The sequence below is a fragment of the Parus major genome, chromosome 1, assembly GCF_001522545.3.
Source record: "Parus major isolate Abel chromosome 1, Parus_major1.1, whole genome shotgun sequence".
NCBI lineage: Eukaryota > Metazoa > Chordata > Aves > Passeriformes > Paridae > Parus > Parus major.
The window spans coordinates 25764269-25785847 of NC_031768.1; the positions used below are offsets into that span (position 1 = coordinate 25764269).

The 21579-nt window shown below is 35.7% G+C and overlaps 1 protein-coding gene across 7 annotated transcripts in view; it reads left to right on the plus strand.

Moving 5' to 3' along the window:
• TFDP1 (transcription factor Dp-1) overlaps positions 1–14595 on the plus strand; it is a 38233-nt gene extending 23638 nt beyond the window's left edge. For 6 of the 7 annotated variants that reach the window (XM_015637262.2, XM_015637283.3, XM_015637272.3 and 3 more), the window contains exons 4-12: positions 939–1045; positions 3709–3830; positions 5253–5418; positions 5612–5758; positions 8292–8360; positions 9653–9804; positions 10364–10530; positions 11063–11144; positions 13258–14595. In XM_015637262.2, the coding sequence (XP_015492748.1) occupies positions 939–1045; positions 3709–3830; positions 5253–5418; positions 5612–5758; positions 8292–8360; positions 9653–9804; positions 10364–10530; positions 11063–11144; positions 13258–13405 (1160 nt within the window). In that variant the 3' untranslated portion in view covers positions 13406–14595. The remainder of the gene's footprint in view (positions 1–938; positions 1046–3708; positions 3831–5252; positions 5419–5611; positions 5759–8291; positions 8361–9652; positions 9805–10363; positions 10531–11062; positions 11145–13257) is intronic. The other variant, XM_015637302.3, reaches the window with a different exon arrangement.
• Positions 14596–21579: the final 6984 nt, after the last annotated feature.

Below are 21579 nucleotides of genomic sequence, written 5' to 3' on the forward strand. Positions count from 1 at the left end.
AACAACCTAAAATTTGGCTAAATCTGCCAACCAACTTTACAGTTGATTTGGCAGAAAAAAGGTCTCCAGTATTTTAAGACTAATTTGTTCATTATTTTCTTACTGTAGTCAGTCTTTGTTGCTTCTTTTTTTCTTTGCTCTGTTTTGTTGTTGGTTGGGGAGCTTTTTGTTTTGAATTGGTGGGTTTGGGGTTCTTTCCTCTAAACTATATCATGGAACATCAAACTGCTGGCAGATACCCAGGTTGTTATTTTTGTAGTTGGCTTATCTTTTTCATGCCTTAAGACTTGCTTTATCTACCAGTGCTGATTGTGTATAGGTTACAAACACGGAGAGAGAGAACAACCTTTCCTGCAGGGTTGGTCTGCTGAGTTGCAGGTATTTTTCTGAAATAATGGATTCTTGAGGATGTTTGTTCTTTAATTCCCTGCCTTCAGTTGGGAGGGGACACTTAGAGGAAAGTTGGGAATATTGTCTTGGAAAAGGCCTGTTCCAGACAAATATTATCTCCTGTAGATCAGTATGTCTCAGAAGACTGTGCCATATATATATATATATATATATATATAGCATATATACAGCATTTGCCATGTTTGTCAAGTGGTACTGAAAAAGATTTCAATAGCCACAAAGGATAGGGGTAGAAGAAGAGAGGATTATACTTTTTGTCAACTGCTGGTTGCCTCTACTCTGCTATAAGGGAAAAATCGGAATGCAAGGAATTAAAACAGACTCTCATGAAAACACTGACCTGTAAGATGACATAGAAGAAAGTTTGAGAGAATATACTGTGAATCTTAATTTCTTTTTTTGCTGCAAGTTTGTAAATGCTACATTAATATTGAGACTACATGTTTCAGGGCTGGTTTCCATTAATATGCCTTTGCTAAAACTATACAGTATGCTAACCTGAAGCTCTCTACTTGTATTTGTTTTAGGGGTTGTTTCTCTATTGGCTGTTCATCCTTCTACAGTAAACACGATTGGAAAACAGCTCCTGCCAAAAACATTCGGACAGTCTAATGTCAACATTGCACAACAAGTGGTAAGGAGACTTCATTGGGCTTTTTTTGGTTTGTTTCCTTGTTTGTGAGATGTGGAATTTCTTTGGTTGATGGGGTTTTTTTGTTTGTTTTGGGTTTTTTGTTTGTGTGTTTTGTTAGGTTGGTTATTTATTTACTTTTATTGCCATTGTTTACAAGTACTGCAAATCTGATGTAGCCTGGTAGTCTGTATCTTCATAGGCAGATTATCTAGAATTAGGTTAAAAAAAAATGTATTGCATAAAGAAGATCAAATATGACTCTAAAGTCAACATGAGGTTACCTCACTGTTCTGGTGGGTTTCTTTTGTTAGTCTTGCCATTTAAAATCGGTGTCTCTTTCAGATTCTGCTGTGAAGTCTGGCATAGGGAAATGTAAATGAAGTCCATAAACACGTTTTTATGGAGATTTGAGCTAGGTGAAATAAAATTGAAAACATAACTATATTTTAGTGCTTAATTTAAATATTCTTTTTCCTGAAATACTTACTTTGAGCTTTGTGTGAGAGATAAGAAATTAGATGTTTCAAAGAATCTTATAATGCAATAGTTAATACATAAGTTATGGTAATTCTTGCAGTAATCAAAATTGAAATTCAGTGATCTGAGTAGAATTGGTCTTAATCTTCTGGAAAGCAACTGTGGCATATAAACATCTGAACTAGAGTATCTTATATTTGTGTTTCTTCTTGAAAGCAGTAGATTTTGAATGTAGAGTAGGTTTTATCCAGACTTCTCTGTCTCACTCTAGAAATGAGCCTGTGAATTTGTGCACACTTCTTTTCTTCCTTTGTAGTGTTGAGTATTTTGGGGCTCTCCTGAGTGCAGTAGAGGTTCAGGGGGTTTGCTGCTGCCAGTTTGTTTTTTCTGCAGCTGTAATTCCTCTCCTCCTCACGCCCTGCCCTTTACTGGTCTGGCTTTCATCTTTTTGCAGAGTGATACAAATTGTAAATGTGGCACAGTGCTGGGGCTGCTCATGGAATTAGTAAGGTAGGGAATTAGAGGGCGGGACTCTCGGCAAGCAAGGTATTAAATCACCTCTTGCAGTCTTCTGCCACTGCATCCTAGGGAATAGAAACCAGCTTTCTTCAGTTCTCCATGTAGTCTATTTGAATAGACCATATTCAGCCACGTGGGTAGTTTTCACACTCTTTGGAGACGTTCGGTGAGCCAGGCCAGTTGGTATCAGAACTGATAGTATTTTTTTTGTGGGGAGAAAGCAAGCAGGTTGACATCCTGTGCCAGCAATCCCCACCCTCATGCCGTTTCCTACAATCATAAGTTTTGTCTGTGAAAAGCTGTAGAGGAGATTTGGCTTTTCATAAGAGACAGAAACATTTAAAGTATGGTAGATTGCTGCTGGAAAGGAGTACCTAAGATATTCTAGCTGTCAGAAGCCAATGTAACAAATTTATATATTTAACTGCTCAGAGAGGTGGCATAATATAAAGAGAATATTTGGTAAAAAACCAGCTGTTTGTCTTCCTAGACAGCTGAAATCAGGGACATCCAACAGTCACTAGACTACCTTTGGCATATCCTATATAACTTTCACACATGAAATGTTTCATTTTCAGTTTTTATACTTTGCTCTTGTTGAGACTAAACTGTTGAAGTTGTCCCAAGGAAGAAAAATTAAGTATTGCTGCTCAGACATAATGTAACTGCAGGGAAATACTGCAAGCTTGTGGGTTGAGGTTTGTTTGATGTTTTTTTTTCATTTACCTGATATCTGGGAGATGCAACCAGCTGCTTCCACTGGGAGGTAAATGTACCCCAAAAAAGTAGGCATATCTTTCTACAGAAGAGTAATCTATATGGTAGAATTTTTTCCCCCTAAATCCATATTACATTTAAAACAATTCAGAGATAAAAAACATCACCTGCAAAAGTGGGTGTTTTGTTTAGCTAGTTTCAGAGGTAGGAGGGCACAGCTGTGTGTGCTAATATATGTATTATTACTTATGATCAAATTAACACGTCTTCAGGAAGATTCACACAGAGGTTGGAAGACTGTGATTAGCCAAGTGTGTGCTCTTAACATATATGCAATGAAATGGGTTTGCCTAATTTGATGTCACTCAATGCAATGATGAGTAAAGTTCGTCTTTATTCTTTCTCACCTCTAACTTAGTAGTTTTTACCCTAGTGATAGGCTGACACCAGGAGAGATGGCTCTTGCAAAAGCTCTGCATTTTCTCTCTGGTTTTACTGATTTTCAGATTTTCTTGCATTCATATTTTAACTGTAAATTACTGCAGCAACTACTCCTTATACATAATTTTGTAGGGTAGGGGTGGTTTTTTTTCCTCCTTTTTCCCCCCTCATTTTCCTTGGAGGGAGAGTGTGTATGTGTATGTTTTGATCTTGTCTAAGTTAGTGCTGAACAGCGTTAAGAAATCCAGCAAGCATGAAAACCTGATTTAAGGAGGTTAAAATATAAACACTCATAACTTAGGGTGTGCTCTAATTATATTAATTATACTTGGAAGTTTTTTATGCTAGAGTGTACAAATTAAGAGATATATCTTTAATTAAGATATAAATTAAGAGATTAATCTAAGAGAAGTATGTAAAGTTAGGATAGTTTCAATCATTTCAATTGTGTCACTTACAAATGTCTTGGAATTCTTACCATTTTCCAAATAATTTTATCTTTACTGTAGGTTATTGGTACACCTCAGAGACCTTCAGCGCAAAATACTATCCTGGTAGGAAGTCCACATACACCTAACACACATTTTGCATCACAGAACCAGACTGGAGATTCTTCACCTTGGTCTGCTGGGTGAGCAAAATGAAAGCTAAGAAAGGATTAATAAAGTATTGGAACTTTTGTTTGAAATGTTGTGCTATAGCATATGCGCTCCTCAGGCTAGCAGTGTGGGAAAGTCTTTCCTTTTCATCAGGGGCACTTCACCACTGAAGTCTGTTGTACTAAAATAGGGAGTAGTCACACAATAACAAGTACCTCTTCATTTCTTGTATAAGAATGCAGAATATTTTCTGTAAGCTCTGGTAGATATTCTGACTTTACTAACATTTAGAGAATTTAGCTCTTAAAAGGACACAGGAATTTGTCTGACTTGATCCTATGATTTCTCTTACGCTGGTGTATTTTCAGAAGAATATGGTATATTTCTGATTGAACAAGGGTATCCCAGAGTATCATGTGAAATAAGAATGTAGTCCTTTTGAGAAAAAGTATTAAATACAAGGAATGCATTCTTTTGGTGTGGTTTTCTTCATGTGGCTTGTTTTTAAGGGCATCTTGTTAAATGTAGTTGCTTTAAGACTAAATTTATTATCAGTGGCCTGTTACACATAAATAGATTTCTGCTTTGGAATTATACAGTGAAATGAGATGTGAGAATTGAGACTTCCCCTTGCTGAAACTAATTTTGTTGATACTTGTATTTTTCCTCTAGTTACAAGGAAGTTTTTATTTAAAAACTTTGCAAAGCAGAAAACCTTGTTATGCTGCTTGTATCTTGTAACTTTGAAGTTCCAATAGCAATTTCATATACTGTATAACTTCAAATCTGTGTTACAGGAATAGTGTAATGTTCAGCAAGTTCAACCAATACCAGACTTCGTCTATTCAGTCAGTATCAGTATCACACTGCATAGAACATGCTCCATCTATGTGCTACTTTAAATTAAAAATAAAAATTTTAAAAAAGGACAAAAAAGTTTTCTCCTGTGATTCAGTTTCAATGTTTTAGTATTTATTCTCTTACCTCTTCTTGTCTTTGAAGTTTGGAATGTTTTCTTTATTGACTTCTTCAAGGAATATCCCTGTTGTTAATTTATTGTCTGCTACTGGAGGCATTTCAGGCCAGGTTGGATAGAGCTTTGGGCAACCTCACTGGGTTGAAGATACCCTGGCTCAGTGCAGGGGGGTTGAACTAGATGACCTTTAAAGATAGCTTCCAACCCAAACTATTCTATGATTTTGTGATTCTACTGGAGTTAGCACAGTTGGCAAAAGAATAAATTTATATTGTGTTTCACGTCAAGACAGTAGAATTGTTTGTAAATACTGTAAATTGTAGGGAAAAAAATGTAGAGGGAAGGTTGGGAAGGGATAAGAAGCAGAAGAAATGGAAAGGCTTGGGTTTTTTACAGCAGTGTGCCTGTATTTGAAAAAGAGACATCAAATATTCCAAAGTTTAAATCTTCTTAAAATATATATTATACATATATTTAGGAAGCGGAACAAAAAAGGCGAGAAGAATGGCAAGGGTTTACGTCATTTCTCTATGAAGGTTTGTGAGAAGGTACAAAGAAAAGGAACCACCTCATACAATGAGGTGGCAGACGAGTTGGTTGCAGAATTCACTACCACTGATAATCACATTTCACCAAATGAATCAGTAAGTATATGGGAAGTCAATTACATGTGAACTGAATGGGGAAAGAGAAAATTTTTTTTGAGATTTTTCTGGTTTTCCTACTGCTAAATGAAACAGTTCAGATATTAACTGAGTTTACCCATTTGCTGTAATATGTTTATTTTCAAATATTTTTGACACAGGTATATTTTTGATTAATGCACTGTGTCTACAGCAGGCTTATGACCAGAAGAATATTAGACGACGTGTCTATGATGCCTTAAATGTCCTTATGGCCATGAACATTATCTCTAAGGAGAAAAAGGAAATCAAATGGATTGGTCTACCTACTAACTCGGCTCAGGAATGTCAGAATTTGGAGGTATATGCATTTGGAAGTTGACAATGGATTTGTGTTTGAGTAAATGTTTACAGCTTTAATATGTTAATAAATATATAAGTATAGTATATATACTATATATAAATTATTAATATAATATATGATAATGAATATAAAATAAATGTTTAATATGTTCTGATACAATATGTGCCTATAATGTGCCTGTAATCTTCTGAGATAGCAACATAGAATATGTCCCAACAAGAATATGGTTCTCTTTGACTCTTTTTATTTTTTATTTACTGAATACACACTCTTCAACTTCCAGATTGTTCAAATGTGTCTTTGTTTAATTCTTCTATGTCAAAGAAACAGCTTTTACAGTACATGTGCAGTGGTTCTGAGTGGAAGGTAGTAAAAAATGAATGTGTATTTCCAACATTGCAGTAGTGGTCCTTAGGAGTCGGGAAGATTTGTTTTCCCCAGATGCCAAACAGACAGTAGATCTGTGATGATAGATGTTGCATGTGGGTCAGTACGTGTAGGCATCTCCATTGCTGCAGGCCTTAGCTTTTTGTGACAATTCTCTTATGTGAGTATGTCAGACTTTCTTATTGCATGCCTTGGGAAAGAAGTGAAATGCTTTATACTGAAACAGATTCATAAGTTCTGACAGGATTTTTTTTACTATCCTGGGATTTGCAAGATAATAAAGTTACTGAGGTTTACTGAAGTAAATTCACTTCATCAGAACAGAGTGAGATGTATTTATTCTTAATAAGTCTAAATTTCCTTCGGCAGGACAAAAATCAATGTAGAAGGTGTCAAAGTGAGGGGGAAATTGGAACAAAAGTGTTTTGGAGCTTTACTACAATGGGATAATTCTAATTTTTGTTTGATTCTGATAATTGATTTTTCAATCAATTATCAATATATATCAGTATATCAATCTATAATTGCTAACTAGATAAAGTTAATATAGGGTGTCTAATCATGAACTGAGATTTATTTGAATATCATCCCAAGTGAGCGTGGTTAGTTGAGAGAATGATAATTGGGGCGTAATTAATAGGGTGAGTATGGAAGGTGAGGTGGTTCCAAGATGACAGTGCTATGTGCTGAACAGGGAACGAGCTAATTGGAGGGATTTTAAAAGTAGATCTACTTGGATCTGTCATACAAAGTATGGCATTACCAACAACGTTGGAGCAAAAGAAAAAAGTGTGGCTCATCCAGCTGGATTTGATGTGATGGCTGATAATGTGCTAAAGAAGAGTAGGATAATATTAGTACTGAAGTAAAAAAAAGCAGGTTAGAATGTAATAATGCATAGTGAAGGTTCATGCATTTAAGATGGGAGCAGTAGTATCTTCTGATTAAAAGAGAAAACTAGTTAATTGGCTGTCACAAGAGGAGAAGAGAGTTCTGTTAACTATTAAATAATTAAGCCACAGGTGTAATACAGTGAGTTTCTGAAAGCTAATTTTAATTTGTAAAATTTTCACATCTAATAAAGTTTATTTTGCTATTCTATCTGATACTGTTTAGCTTCATCCTTACACTGTTAAAAGTCATGCCAGAGAGTTTATAAGGAATATAGGAGTTTGAAGGCTTCCTCATCAACTGTTTGTTGTTATAAATATTCTTGAACTTGTCCTTTGTGTGTAAATTAGAATGTTAGACTTGGTAAAATACAGCCTGATAATGCAAAAACGAGAGTGTGGAGCAATTAATAAGGTATGTAAGGCAGTGCAGTTTATGTGTATGTGATAGAAAAAAAGTCTCAAGTGAGTTTTGAGTTTTTTGGAGAGAAGCAGTTATATACCACACTATATTTACCAGAAATAATTTAGGTGATGTAATCACAAAGTCCTTCAAGACCCTTTGAGTTTGCTTTATGACAAACTCTCTTTTTTACTGTGCCAGGTAACCGAGCACTGCCAGCAGATTCTGTCACCTTGTCACCTAAATCTGATTGTCTATCATTAGAGTAACAGTCTGTCAATTTAATCCCTGTGGGAATCTGCTGGGGAGCTTCTATTAAGAAAGCTGTGTATTTCCTAGCTTTTTGTCTCTTACCTTTTTGTTATTATTTAGCACATATTAAATCCTGTGAGGCCTTAACCTTGGGCTCCATAGCAGCTTCATGTCTTTAACTGTCTCTCATGGATCATCTCCAATACCTCCAATATCAATAGACTTTATATCAAATGGATCCTTCTTGTCTATCTTTGCCTCTTTGAGAGACTTCCAATAACCTTTTGGTTATAAGATTATAACCTTATATAGGTTTATATAGGAATAAATTCTGTTTGCAAAGATGTTTTTATCTTCTTCACAGGTCATTTTATTTTATTCCCCAGGCTTATAGTTCTGCTTTCTGTTAGTTTCCATAGGTAGTACTGAAGTGTCTAGATAGTTAAGTCTCTAAATTATGTGTAGAACCTTAATGATTGATTGCTAAATCTCCTACTTCCAGTTCTCTGGTATTGAAATGATTTTAAAGGGAGAAAATGTTGACATAAAACACTACTTAAAACCAACAAACTGACCAGTCCTTTTTATCTGTCTTAAGGTGGAGAAACAGAGAAGAATTGAAAGAATAAAGCAAAAACAGTCTCAGCTACAAGAACTCATTCTACAGGTACAGTCAAGGTACTCTTGTCTATAGGGCAAGGTAACTTATATCTGTATTCCTCTTGTTTTATCCCAATCTGAGGGATGGGAAACTTCTAGGAAGATTAGAAGTAAATTTCAGGATAAAAGGTGTATGCAGCTTTATTTAACACTGTAGTTTAGCTGGGAGCATGCTGTTGGCCTTTGCTGTTGGGGATGCCATCAACCTTCTGCCAGTTACGATGAATTTGTTCAGAGTTTCAAGTAAAAGTTTAAACAAGGTTTATGCTGATAGGAGAAGTATTGCATCTCATACTCTCTGAATTTTTCAATTCAGTTCAAGAACTGAACTAGATACAGGTAACTAGAATTTTCTTCTGTGCTAGCATCCATAGATAAAATTATATGACTGCAGAAGTTGTCTGTGATAATGCTCTGCATTGTGCCTCTCTGGAGACTCGAGGTCATTGGTGTGTACATGGCTGGACCCCTGAGAAACAGTGGCTGAACTCCTTCCCAGATTTCCCTTACTACATTTGGTGAAGCAGCAGTCTATTTCCCAAGTCACTGTGCTGCTGATCCACAGAAATGTATTCCTGAGTAGTTGTGTTGTCTACTCAGAAGGAATGAGAATCTAAGGGATGCAGAAGTAAAGTACAGACAGCTGCCTGATTTTTATGAGTTTCTGTGTTGGTTTTGGATTTTGGTCTTAATTCTTGTTTATTTCATTTGATTTCATGACCAGAAAAATATCTTTTTTGTTTGGTTGCTTACTGTATGATTTATAACTTGAGTTTCTATGGTTTTTAATTATTCAAATTGCAAGTTTTTAAAATGGGAGCATTCCATTGCAAAAAGCAATTTTGGTAAGATGTTAAAGTCACTAATTTTAAATGGGTAATTCAGAAACCTTGGTATTCAAATCCCAAACATTAACCTTTTTAGCCTATAATTAATTTCATTATTAGCATTAAGGAGTATTTTTTAGAAAACAAATGGAGAGGATAGGATAGGATGCTTTGCAAAAATTTATTTTTCCAATCATCGTTCTCTCTCCATTCTGCCAGGGATCTGTCCAAGGAACTGTCCTGATGTAGTTAGTAGAATGTGCGTGCTTTTTTTCCCTCAGTAAAGTTTTACCGTGTTGACTTTTTTAATACTCTGATCTCTGACTCTTCTTGCATCTTAACATGCAAGAATATGGTAAACACTCCTTTTCTGCATTTACTTGCTGCAAGCATTGCTGAAATCCTTAGGAATTTTGTTGATGTGATCCTAGAAGCTTCATTCATACTTTGATATCACTGTTGCTTTTTCTAGCAAATTGCCTTTAAGAACCTCGTCCAGCGAAACCGTCAAGCAGAACAGCAGGCAAACCGACCTCCACCTTCCAATTCTGTCATCCATCTGCCATTTATCATTGTGAACACCAGCAAGAAGACAGTGATCGACTGCAGTATTTCAAATGACAAGTAAGCTAACAAAGTTTTCCATCTGGCTTTTGGTAGAGCTCAGAGTTCATACAGATGTTCATGTAGATTCGTTAAAGATTAAATACAAACTTAATTTACTTGTGCCTTTTGTATATTGAGAAACATGCACTTCAGGCAGCTGGTTTTTATACCCTTTTAATAAATAGACTAATTGATTCACCTTTGGTAAGTTATTTAAGACTTGCAATCTAGAGATACCAGGCATCTCCCTTGACATTTTATGTCATACTTAACCAAGCAGTGTTTTCCTTTGGCTTTAAAACCATGAAATGCAGCCAGCAGAATTGAAAATGGATTTTGCTTTCAGGACTGCTGTTCTCCACTTTTAGTTCAAAAATCTGCATTTTTCATCAGCTAAATAAAAACTGAATGTAAGCAGTCATGAGCAAATACATAAATCTTGAAAAATTTGATTGCTTAATGTGATGTGTCACTAACACTCAACACTGTGTGTAAAGCTTTTGAAATGCTGCAATTCCTGAAAATTGAAAGGTAGTTAAAATTATTGAAGTTAATTAAGACATTTTTTCTTCTCCAGGTTTGAATATCTATTTAATTTTGACAATACTTTTGAAATTCATGATGATATAGAAGTACTAAAACGAATGGGAATGGCTTGTGGGCTAGAATCTGGAAGCTGTTCAGCAGAGGACCTAAAAATTGCAAGGAGTTTGGTTCCTAAAGCTCTGGAACCATATGTGACAGGTTAGTTACTCCAGAAAGAGTTGGTATTTTTCCTCCTTAATATGACTCTGAAAAATCATGAAAATATCTTAGATCAGTTAATTTCCACTGGCTTGTGGTAAAGATTTCTATCAAGTTCTCAAATTTATCTGCTTTTTAGTGTTCCTTAACATAATGATTGATAAAGAAGGGACTCTTGCTCTTTGCAAAACATTTTGCGTCAAGCCACATAAGTAGATATTTGAAGTGTGTAATTCTTTTAAGAGAACAGTATTTGTTTGATTCACATGAAAAGGCAAAAAGTAGTAAGTGCAAGCATATGAAGTCATCTGTTTTCTTTAAAACAAATGGATTTTTTAAATGTATTTTGAAATTTTGTTGTTGCTTGCAGTAGCCTTTTTTAAAATTATACTGTTTTGGATATGGTACATAAATATATTTTGTTGTTTGGACTGCAAGGTTCCTTTTCTGGACTTTAAAGGATTAATCATTTCCTTTAAAGGAAAATGTGTGTTTGGAAGGATTCCTGAAATGCATGTTGTTTGTTTTACAGAAATGGCTCAGGGATCAATCAGCAGTGTATATGTCACATCTTCATCAGGTTCTGCATCAAACGGCACAAGATTTTCAGCCAGGTGAGATGAAATTCTCACTTAGTTTTTAAAATCTGGCGTCATCAAAGAAATTTGGATATTAAATGCTTTATAAAACAAATTCTGTTTTGATTAAATGTGCTGTGGATATGTGTTTTGTGTTTATTCTTAGACATCACTTCAATGGTGGTTCTCAGCAGTGTTCCTGTATAGTGTGAAAGGTGTTAGAGTGGTGTTACGCTTGAACTTGTTCTTTGTTTTTTTGTTTGGGGGTTTTTCCTAGGGTAGTTTGTGACAAGAAAACAGATACTTCTCTAAAGTTACAGTATTGGAAAAATTACTTCTTGATCATTAGTGTCTAACTTTAAGAAAGATTTTGATCTTTGGGTTTTAAACAGCAATCAGAAGCTGGTAGCGTGTTAAACCATAACTAGTATTCAACTTTGTTACTAGTTTCTTACCTGCTGTATTAATCAAAAAGATGTCCTTCCCTGAGCTCCACAAGGTTTTAAAATGAGTCAGATATTCAGCAATTGGTTTCTGTGATCTCTGAGGTCTTTTCTAGCCTAATTGATTCTCTGATCATAGAAACGTTTAACATTCGTAACAAATGCTTGAAATAAGTTCTGCATGTTTTGTGCAAGGTAGCTGAAGCTTGAGTGAGAATTCTGCCAAAATATCTTTAGAGATGCTGAACAATACCTAAAATCTGTGTTTTCAAGTAAGTTTCCTTCTGTGGTAATGACCATGGAATAGTGAAAAAGAGCACCATGTGTTTTTAAGACTCTGAAATTTGAATAGGCCACTGTTAGCCAGAGACCAATAGAAAACCAGAGGCCAACTGAGGTTCAGTATTTTGGTGAGAGTACAAGAATTTCTACCATTTCCATTTCTCAGGAGTTTGGAAAACAGCAGTGACAAATTATGTTTAATTATAGGATATATATGTATATTCATGGCAATACAAGTTGTGCTGCCAAGGCACATAAAGGCTGTACATTTATTTAACAAGGTCTCTAAAGAAAGTTTGCAGAAGTCTGAAGATCCTGCTACCAATACCTTCATCCCAGTTTCTTTGTCTTACTTACTAGGATACTCAGGTTATGAAATCCAGTTCTATTTTTATCAAAAAGAGAGGAGAACCAATTTTGGGTTTGTACTTTCCAAGTTTACAAAAGCACAAGAATAATATCTTTTGTTTTGTTTTCTTTGCTTTCTGCAGATAATTATGGCAGACCTATTGTAAGTCATCTGAATACAGCTAGGCAGATATCTTAGTAACTTGCTGCTGAATAAGTGTGCAGAACAGCAGAAATTCTTGAAAGTGTCTCACTGGATATGTTTTTCCTGTGAGCTGATAGGGTGTGCCCCTGCAGTTTCATTCAGCATGATAGACTATTGAATTGGCTCCATACAGCTACAAGTGTGCATGGTTGAATATGTGCATTAGGTGGATTAGCATTTAAAAAGTTACTAGCAAACATATTTTTGAAAGGAATTTTTATATGACTAATGTCTCTTTCAAGGGAGATGCTATAGAGATAAGGGAGATAAGTTTTGTTATTTGAAGTTGTGGCCAAGTTTAATAGATTACTGAACTATTTAGAAAGTCAGCAATTAAATAGATTGGCAAAGTAGCAAGTAATAATGGAGCTAGGAGTTTTCTGGCCCTATTAAAATAAAATACTGCACAATGAGAAGAAAATGAAAAATACAGCATGTGACAGTTTGCTATATAATATCAATGAGTTAAGGAAAATATATTAATTCCTCAATTCTCCAGGTCTTTGAATCAGGATGAGAGATTCTGAAAGACATGATTCACTTGCAAGGGTCCAGTGCTACACAGAAATACCAAAGAGCTTAGCTTTAACCTTAACACTAAATGTACTTTAGAAGAACCCTGAAAAACATATTTATAACGTGCCCGTGAGAAGGCTTAATCTTTATATTAAACCTAATGAAAGAAACCTAATAAGAACCACTTCAAAATTACTTGAGACCATTTCAGCTCTTTGGAGACAGCTTGGACATACACTAAAGACAGTTTAAAAGTGGCATGTCAGATTCATTAAAGGAATGGACTAGATATGGGAGAGATCATGAAGCAATGCCAACTGGCTTTTTTTTTTTTTTTTTTTCTTTTTTCTTTCAGTGACTTTTCCAATGGTGGAGATGGGATGTTGGCTACAAGTTCCAATGGATCTCAGTACAGTGGCTCCAGAGTTGAAACACCAGTTTCTTATGTTGGGGATGACGATGATGATGACGATGATTTTAATGAAAATGATGATGACGACTGATGCCCTTTGCTTGTAGACTATTTTTTGTTAAAATTCAGCAGGCTTCAGGAATAAATTGTTCTAGGGAGAAGTGTCTCAAATTACTTTGCCCCATCCCCCAAGGAGAATATTGGTAAGCAGTTCTGAGTTTAGAAATTGCACCTCTGATAAGCAAACAAGGATTGTTTTATGTAGGATATTTTTAAATGTGGTGTGGATGTGTGTTTTTGATACCAGTGTGTTAATGCAGAGCCTTTATTTACTCTTGTTTTAGGGGTTTTTGGTTTGTTGGTTGTTTTTTGTTTGGGATTTCTTTTTTACTTGAAGGAAAAAGAATTTTGCCCCAAATGTTCTTTCAAAGTTTGCTAAAGAAAATGTAGACACATCATTGAGAAATAAAATACTATCCTTCTGTGGAAAATGAATACACTGAATGGCAATTTATTTGGAGTGTATTTTGATTATGCCACTTTTTGAGGGATAGTGAGCTAATGTAGTAGTGTTTTTTGTTAATCATGCAGTGTCCAAAGAACCAAACAAGAAAGATACGTCCTACTTTTATTACATGTTAAATTCCAGGAATGTTGTTATGAACTTATTTTCCCTTAAATTATATCTAACATTATGATTCCATCAAGTTTATATACTTTTCACTGTATGTTGGGACATATGAATAACAAAGTTTTTGGCAAATGTTTACTGCCAGTTGGTGCAGCTATATAAAATGTCTTGAAGGTTTGGAATGATTTATTGCTTATGGTAAAATTTGCCTGATTTCTTACAGGCAGTCTTTGGAAACTTTTTATTATATAGTTGTTTACATACTTATAAGTCTATCATATAAAGACATGTACTGAAACAAATGTTTGTATTTGTTTCATAAGCATCTTCCTGTAATCTATTATAAAGTTGAAATTAAATATAGAGAATGTTTTAAGTTTTTTAACTCAAAATTTGTCAATCATTTTTAATAGTTCATTTTTATAAAAGGAATTTCAGGGCAGGTGGTAGTCTTTTTAAATTTATTCACAAACAATTAACTGCACAAATACTGTCAGCTGCCTATTCTAAGACAGTAGTCTTTTTATTGAAACACAAATAAACTTTTCTGTAATATTTTATGGAATATAAAGAGACTATAATTGTTTGACTTGTTTAACCTTGGCACTGTTAGTTTTTATTAATAAAACGCGCATGGGCATTTTTAACAAGCTCTGTGGTTTTTCTAATTCTAGGATTATTTTAGAACATTTCACTTCTCGTCACAAGACCTAGAATTAGCTGTCTTGGGATGCTGCATCTGTGCTACAGAGGGCCCAGAGTTTTTGCTTTGATTTAGTAATTTGCCCTTAGAGCTCCTGATAACTTAGGATGCAAAAGGCAGTAACTTACCTGGTATATTCTCTTCTTTCACACCTCCTTATTTCATCCATGTTGCTCCTCAGGTCAATCTTAGTACTCCAGTCTAGCTTCTGTTTAAAATCCCATGCCTAATGTCCTAACTTTTCATCCCATACTCCTCAGTCCTAGCTTTCTGTCATATATTCCTATGTCCTCAAGAAAGGTTTTAATCTACTTTGCATGTACTTCCTCCTTAAAGTGTTTTGTTAGATCACATTCTCTGCTGTCACCTGCGAGAGTGTACTGAACTGGCTCAGTCACTGCAGGTTACTGTCACAGGCAGGATTTGATACTTCCACAAAGCCCAGGGTGTCCCTGCAAAGTATTAATAACTGTGCTGGCTGTGGTAAGGGCTGCTGGATGCACACTTAAACCCTGTGGTAAATGTGAAGTGTGTTACATGGTTGGTTTTTTTTTCTTGAAGGGATTATGCATAGACAAATCTGCTGTGGGAAGGTGGGGCTCAGCATGGAACAACTGATATACTCTTAAGGTTTTCAAATTCTATCAGACATTGTAACATGAGTAAACATAACAAATTACCTTGTGGGTGTGGGGAAAGATCTGGGGGAGAGGAGACCAGTTGAACGTTGTGCTTCTCAATGAAGAGGCCATTCTCTGCAGTGCTAATGCTAAGCACAGGGTTCTTGTTGTGGATGAGAAGGTTGCTTCAAATTGCCTTTGATGTTGAATGGCAGTTCAGTTTGCAGAGGAACTTTGATTATTCCAGTTTCCCATTGTGTTCTCCAATGTATGATCCAAGATTTACCTGCAAAGAGTGAGTAGAGGGATGTTAGGGAAGAAAGGCTGAAAGAATCTGACAGTTTTCTTTTGGTTCTTAGTGGCAGAATAGTCCTCAGATAAGATAAGGTCATGGTGGGAGTGAAAATGTGACTAAACAAACATTTTTAAAATGTTTTTTCTTTTGCTTGGTGATGAATCTGAAATGGAATTTGATAATTAAGCATCGGGGTGGTTTGGGGGAAATTATTTTTTATTATATTTCTTGAATATTGATGATCTTTAAAGATTTTCTTCTTAACAATTCTGTGATTCTGTATAACATTTGTTTTGGGAGAACTTTCTAGTAATTGCAGCAATCAATAACAAGAGAAGTCTACAGACTTTTTAAATAGTTAGCTTGATTTTGAACAATCACTTGGTTAAAGTGTTCAGGTGAAAGAGGAAAAAAAAAAAAAAAGACAAAAGACCAAAGTCAAGGTGCCAGGTTGAGGTGAGGAAAGGAAATTTGAAGAAGTAGATGAAGAAAAGCAGTAGAAAAAGAACAGAATAAGAAACAGGGTCTTTACAGTGGAACTTAAAGAGAGAAGAAGGTGTAAATTGGAAAGAATGAGAAAACAAAAGACTAGTCAAAAGACTACAAAAAAGAGTAGTAGTAGTAGAAACTTATTTTAAAAAAAGGAAGGTAGAGAAACACATATGTAATGATGTCAGGCATAACATGAAAGGAACTGGAAAGTGAAAGATAACTTTAAACTGTATAGGTCCAATCTGAAAAAAGTGGTTGCACATATACAGATGGAAAATGAAGATTAAGTGCAGGAACAGAACGTAACAGGAAACTGTGACAGGAAATTGTTGAGGAAATCTATGGGAGAAAGTACTGTAGGGAGATAAAAACTAGAATTCAGTATAAGAAAGATTAAATGATGGTAAACGGCTCCATTTGGGGTAAAATGTGGCAAGAAAGGAATGTACTTTTAATTCCTTAGCACATTTTCATGATGTGAAGAAGAGGAAAAGAGGAAGAGTTGCAAAGTGTGTATTTATGCCTTTGAAATGGTCTTGCAGATAAGTCCTGGGAGAAGTGTGTATCTTTTGTGCTTTCTAAAGTGTTACTGAGCTTTGAAAGACTGATTATTTTGACATGTATAACAAGGATTTCTAGAACTGTTTCACAAATAATCTGTTTTGTTTTTCCCATAGGAATTTGTTTTAACCAAAGAGAAGCAGTTAAGACTTCAGAAAATTACGGGTTTTGGTTTGATTTTTTTTTTTTTTTTCTTTTAACTTTCCTTCAATGAAAGGTGGCAACTGTTGCAGAGAGATAAAATAAATGTAGCTGATAGGGTACTGACTCTTCAGGGATACCCATTTATTTATTTGAATGGAAGGATGAATCTGTCACAAATGTGACAGGATGTACTGTCACAAATCTCCTCATTTCTTAATCAGTGAATACATAGGTTGTAAAATCTTCATTATTAATGAGAAGGCTGAAAATTGGATGCTACCTTAATATAGAAAGGGCAAAAGTTAAAACCAAAAAACCAAAACCAACCAACATGACATAACACTGCTGGAATGTTCACCAGTATAAAGGACAGACAGCATATACAGTTTTTCCCAGATAGATTACTGTTTACTGTAGGGATTTCCTTTCTCTTGTCTGCTTATGAGAAGTGTAGTAGGACCCTAAGTGTGTGTAGTCTTTACAACTACACTGAGTTAACAGCTTGTCACCACTTCTCAGCCCTGTCTGCTTCCAGAAAGATGATGCTACTATCACACACTTAATTGTTGAAGCCTTAATTGTCATTCATTTATCAGGGAAAGCAAAAGATGAGCCAGCACATTGAGAGCAGCCTTTTTGTGTTGTTGCTTTCTAAATTTAGGATTTAAGGTTTTTCCTGGGTTTTTTCAATAAGCAGCAATGCATGGATGTTTCTGACTTCAGGCGTTTGGTTACTCTGGAAATTCCTGTCTGGCATGACAATGGTTCTCACCTAGCACCATCTGCCTCTATCTCAGAACTTTATCAACAATGGGAGAAAATCATGCTGATCATTGATGCACAGTTTAGCTGTGGTAAAGGCACAATGTTCTGATTTGGAAGAGAATAAAGAAGAGAGGCTGGTGTTAATTGAAAGTCTCCCATGTAATACCATTACAGGTGCTTTTCTTTGTTCTGCCATGACCTTTTTGTTAAATTTCTGGATGTTTTCGACATGTTGAAATCCAAACTTCGGCTGAAAATTTTGATCTTCTTTTATCATGTTGCTGTGTACGCATAATAATACATTGCTATAAATAGTGCAGTTTCATCAGCCCTATCTGGTCAGAATATCTGCGTTATAGCATGTTAAAAAGACAGAAAGGTTGCAGACTTCAGGCAAGATTCATGTTCTTTATTCATGTAAACTTGAGAGAATTTATTAAAAATAAAGCAGAGCATTAAGCACATATTCTTAAAACAGCCAACGCTAATAATTAATGTTGGGCAACTTCTGATGCTGATTTTTAATGAACCTTAGAATAGTTCTTACAGACTAAATAATGCTACAGTGCCAGCTTTTGAAGTGTGAAAAAGTAAAATGTGTCAAAGATGTGAGGAAATCCTGTCCAAATGTGTGTGGTCTAGACAGCTTGAGATCAGCCCTGAACCTTGTATTAGAAAATCTGTTGAAAGAAACAGCTAGAAGAAAATTAGAAGCCTAGAAGATTAATTGTTAATGACAAAGTACAGAATAGGTTTTGTCAAATGAATATGGGAGCAGATTGCAAATGTTTAGCTGATTAAGGAAACAATGGCTATGCTTCAGCATACTTAAACCTTTTTAATTTCATTGCATTCTGATTTTAAATATGTTTTACAATACCTCCAGATAGTATGTTAAGGGGTTATGAATTCCTTACTTCTGAATCATTTTTGTGGCATTGTCACTGAACAGCTGCATCAAGTAAGATTTTACTCCTGTTTAACAATTTCTTCAACAACCCAGAAGAAAATTTAAAAAATACTCTGAAGTAGTACTGCTAAGAAAAGAAGTAAACAATGAAGAGGAGAGATAAACGTGAATTGTTTGGCAAGCAGGTCATATCCAAAAATGTTACGGTTAAACTCCACATCTTGTGAAGAAAGAATCCAAGGTACACTTACAGGAGGAAAGACTATGCTGGAGACACAAGATCCTAAAAATGATCCAGGCATCAAGGTAGATTATTACTGTGTATGTCTCCTACACTGTTTTGTGAGGAATTAGCTAATCTGAGTTTGGATGTGTAGGTAAAACTAATAATGGATTGGAAAATGGTGTTACATCCAGATACATTCAGTGAGACCAGAAGTGAGCAGCTGCGTATTTGTTAGCATCTTCATTTCAAAAGGATACTGGAAAAATCAGAAAAACTCAGAAAAAAAGCCCTTCCCCCAATTATTTGATTCCTAAAGTCAAGATCTATTACTGTGAGGTTTAAGGAAGTCTTATTTTGGCGTGTTTAATAAAAAGGGGGGAAATGGAGAGATTAGTGGATTTGTGTCAGGTCACACAAAAATACACCATTTCAAGGGGCTCCAATATCTGGGGGAAAAGTGACAAAAAATTTAAGAACTGGAACTTGAAATCAGAGTAATTAAAATGAGTTACCCAGTTGATGATAGTAATAAACCCCTGGAACATATTTTTATTGGAATGATGACATTCCCACTCTGGTAATAGTAGGACTACATGTAAATATACACATTAATGAATGTTGTTATCCCACATGTTTCTCCAGAATTCAGTTCTTTCTCACAGGTGTCACAGGATCTTGAAAAAGGGAATTTTCAGCCCAATTTCTGCTCTTAATAAGTTTGGTGCCTCCATAGTTATCACTGGTAAAAAAAAAATAATTAGAAGAAAAGTGAAAAGTCTTCATTCCCCGTGAGAAGAGTCTTTCAAATCAAATTGAAGAAAAGGGCACCTGTTCTTTCATGCACATATTTATTTTACTTTAAACAAAACAATCTTGTTTGAGCTTGAGATTTTGTGCCTGAAAGAAATGAAGCTTGTGAAGGGAGCTTAGGTGCACAGCAGAAAATATTTTCTGCAAGCATTATTGATGTAGCTGTTACTTTATATCCAATTACTGAAAGTAGCACATGGTTAGACAGCTTTATTTGTTGCAGAATCAATTTCTGCTTGACTTTTATTACAGGTAAGAGATTAAAAACAGCTCTGTGAAATGGTGGGAGGAATTCCCAAGTGCAATAGCAATGACATCATATGAGACCATTAAGCAAAGACTCAATTATTAATATCTAGTACTTGGCAATTCTGAAAGGCAGAGGAGCATTTGAACTTGCTGTAGTCTCGTAGCCATAGCACAAAGTCCTTTAAGCTTCAAGGTGCTTGTATTCAGTGTTTTTCTCCACTGTTATTTTAGTCACAGACATTAGGACTTTACACTTCAGTAATTTACCACTGCCATGAATGTTGATAAGAAGGAGGTGTGGAAAGTGCATCTCAGAGCAACTGTTGTGTTTCTGTTCTCTTCACACTGATCTTCAGGAGTTTTAACACCTTTAGCAGATAAGTCTGGAAACTAAAAATTATTGGATATAAAAATTCATGGTGTTAATATATTACTTTCATGGCCTATTTTGCATTCCCCATGCCTTTTCTTCTGGGTAGCCTTGCTGTTACACAGTTGGTAGGAAAAAAGGGCAGAGCCTGGCACTGTGCAGAGCCACTGTGTGGTCTCTGATAGTGCCTTCCTGGCCCCTCCACTGCTCCAGAGGCCTGGACTAACACCCACCCCCATCCTAGTTGATCTAAACTCAGGAATTTGCATTTGCTTGCAATTCATTCTTAAATATGCTGGTTCAGATTCCCATGTAGCTTGATGGGTTTTTTTCCCTGTTCACGTGGTGTGGTCTAATCAAATACTGCTACTGAATATATGTATAATAGGTGTATATGATTATACCTAGGTATACATATATATATATTTATATATGTTCTTGAATATATGTGTATCTCTCTCTCAAGGATTTGTATTCTTGGAGTGAAAGTGCTCGAAAGACTGATAAACGTGTCTGGTTTCAAATTTGAAAACAAAGCTTTTAAATCAATTCCTTGACATGCTTTGTGCTAATGTTAGCTCCTGCATAGTAATAATTATTGCCATGTGTATACAACTGTTAGTCTGTAAGGCTTGTCAGTCTCTGACACTAAATTAATTAATTGTGACTACACAGTACCTTGCAGCTGCTGCTGTACATCTGGCACTGGTGGCTGGGGTCCCTCAGTCTCAAGGGTGAAGGTGATGAAGCTGGAGAGCTCTTAGACAGAGGAGGTGTGTCTCTTCATTTCTCCCCTCTCATTGCTGACATTTCCTGCTTCTTGGCCTCCTTCCCCTGGATTCAGTTGCTTTTTAGCTTGTTTAACTTTTGCCAGTCATGCTTCTTGTGCCTTGGGCAGGATGCCCTGCCTGGTTTTCTTCCCATGTGCTTATTTTGGTCTGTATCTTGTAACTTTGGTCATTTGTATGCCTCCAAAGTGCTGCTGTGCTCACTAGATGACTCACTTGTACATAGTGTTGAGTTGTGCCATGCAGTTATTAGTATTGCAATCTGTTTGCTTGATGGGCATTCTGCTATTTAAGTGTGCTTGCATTTGGGGTTTGGGCAGACTAATATTAACTACACTTTACTGCTTCAGCTACACTAGCCACAAGCCTTGCTCTTTGCTTTTACTATTTCTCATTTCAGTAAAGAAAGATGATAATCTCAGATGGCTAGAAGTTCAAGCAGCATTTAAATTCAGGATGGCAATCTTTGCACATAGAAAATCAGATTTGGTGGATCTTGTTTTGATGTCAGAACACATCATTGTTTGGTCAGTACAGGGATGCTTCCCTTTATCCCATCACAGGTCTTTCTGTGAAGCTCTGGTCTAGGCTGTTGTTCTGAAGCTGTAGCTTTGCAGGCACACAATCCATAGGGAATTTGTTCAGCATATTCCTGTGCTGTGGTTGTAGGGCTGACTGGAATGTGAGCTTGTGCCTCTGCA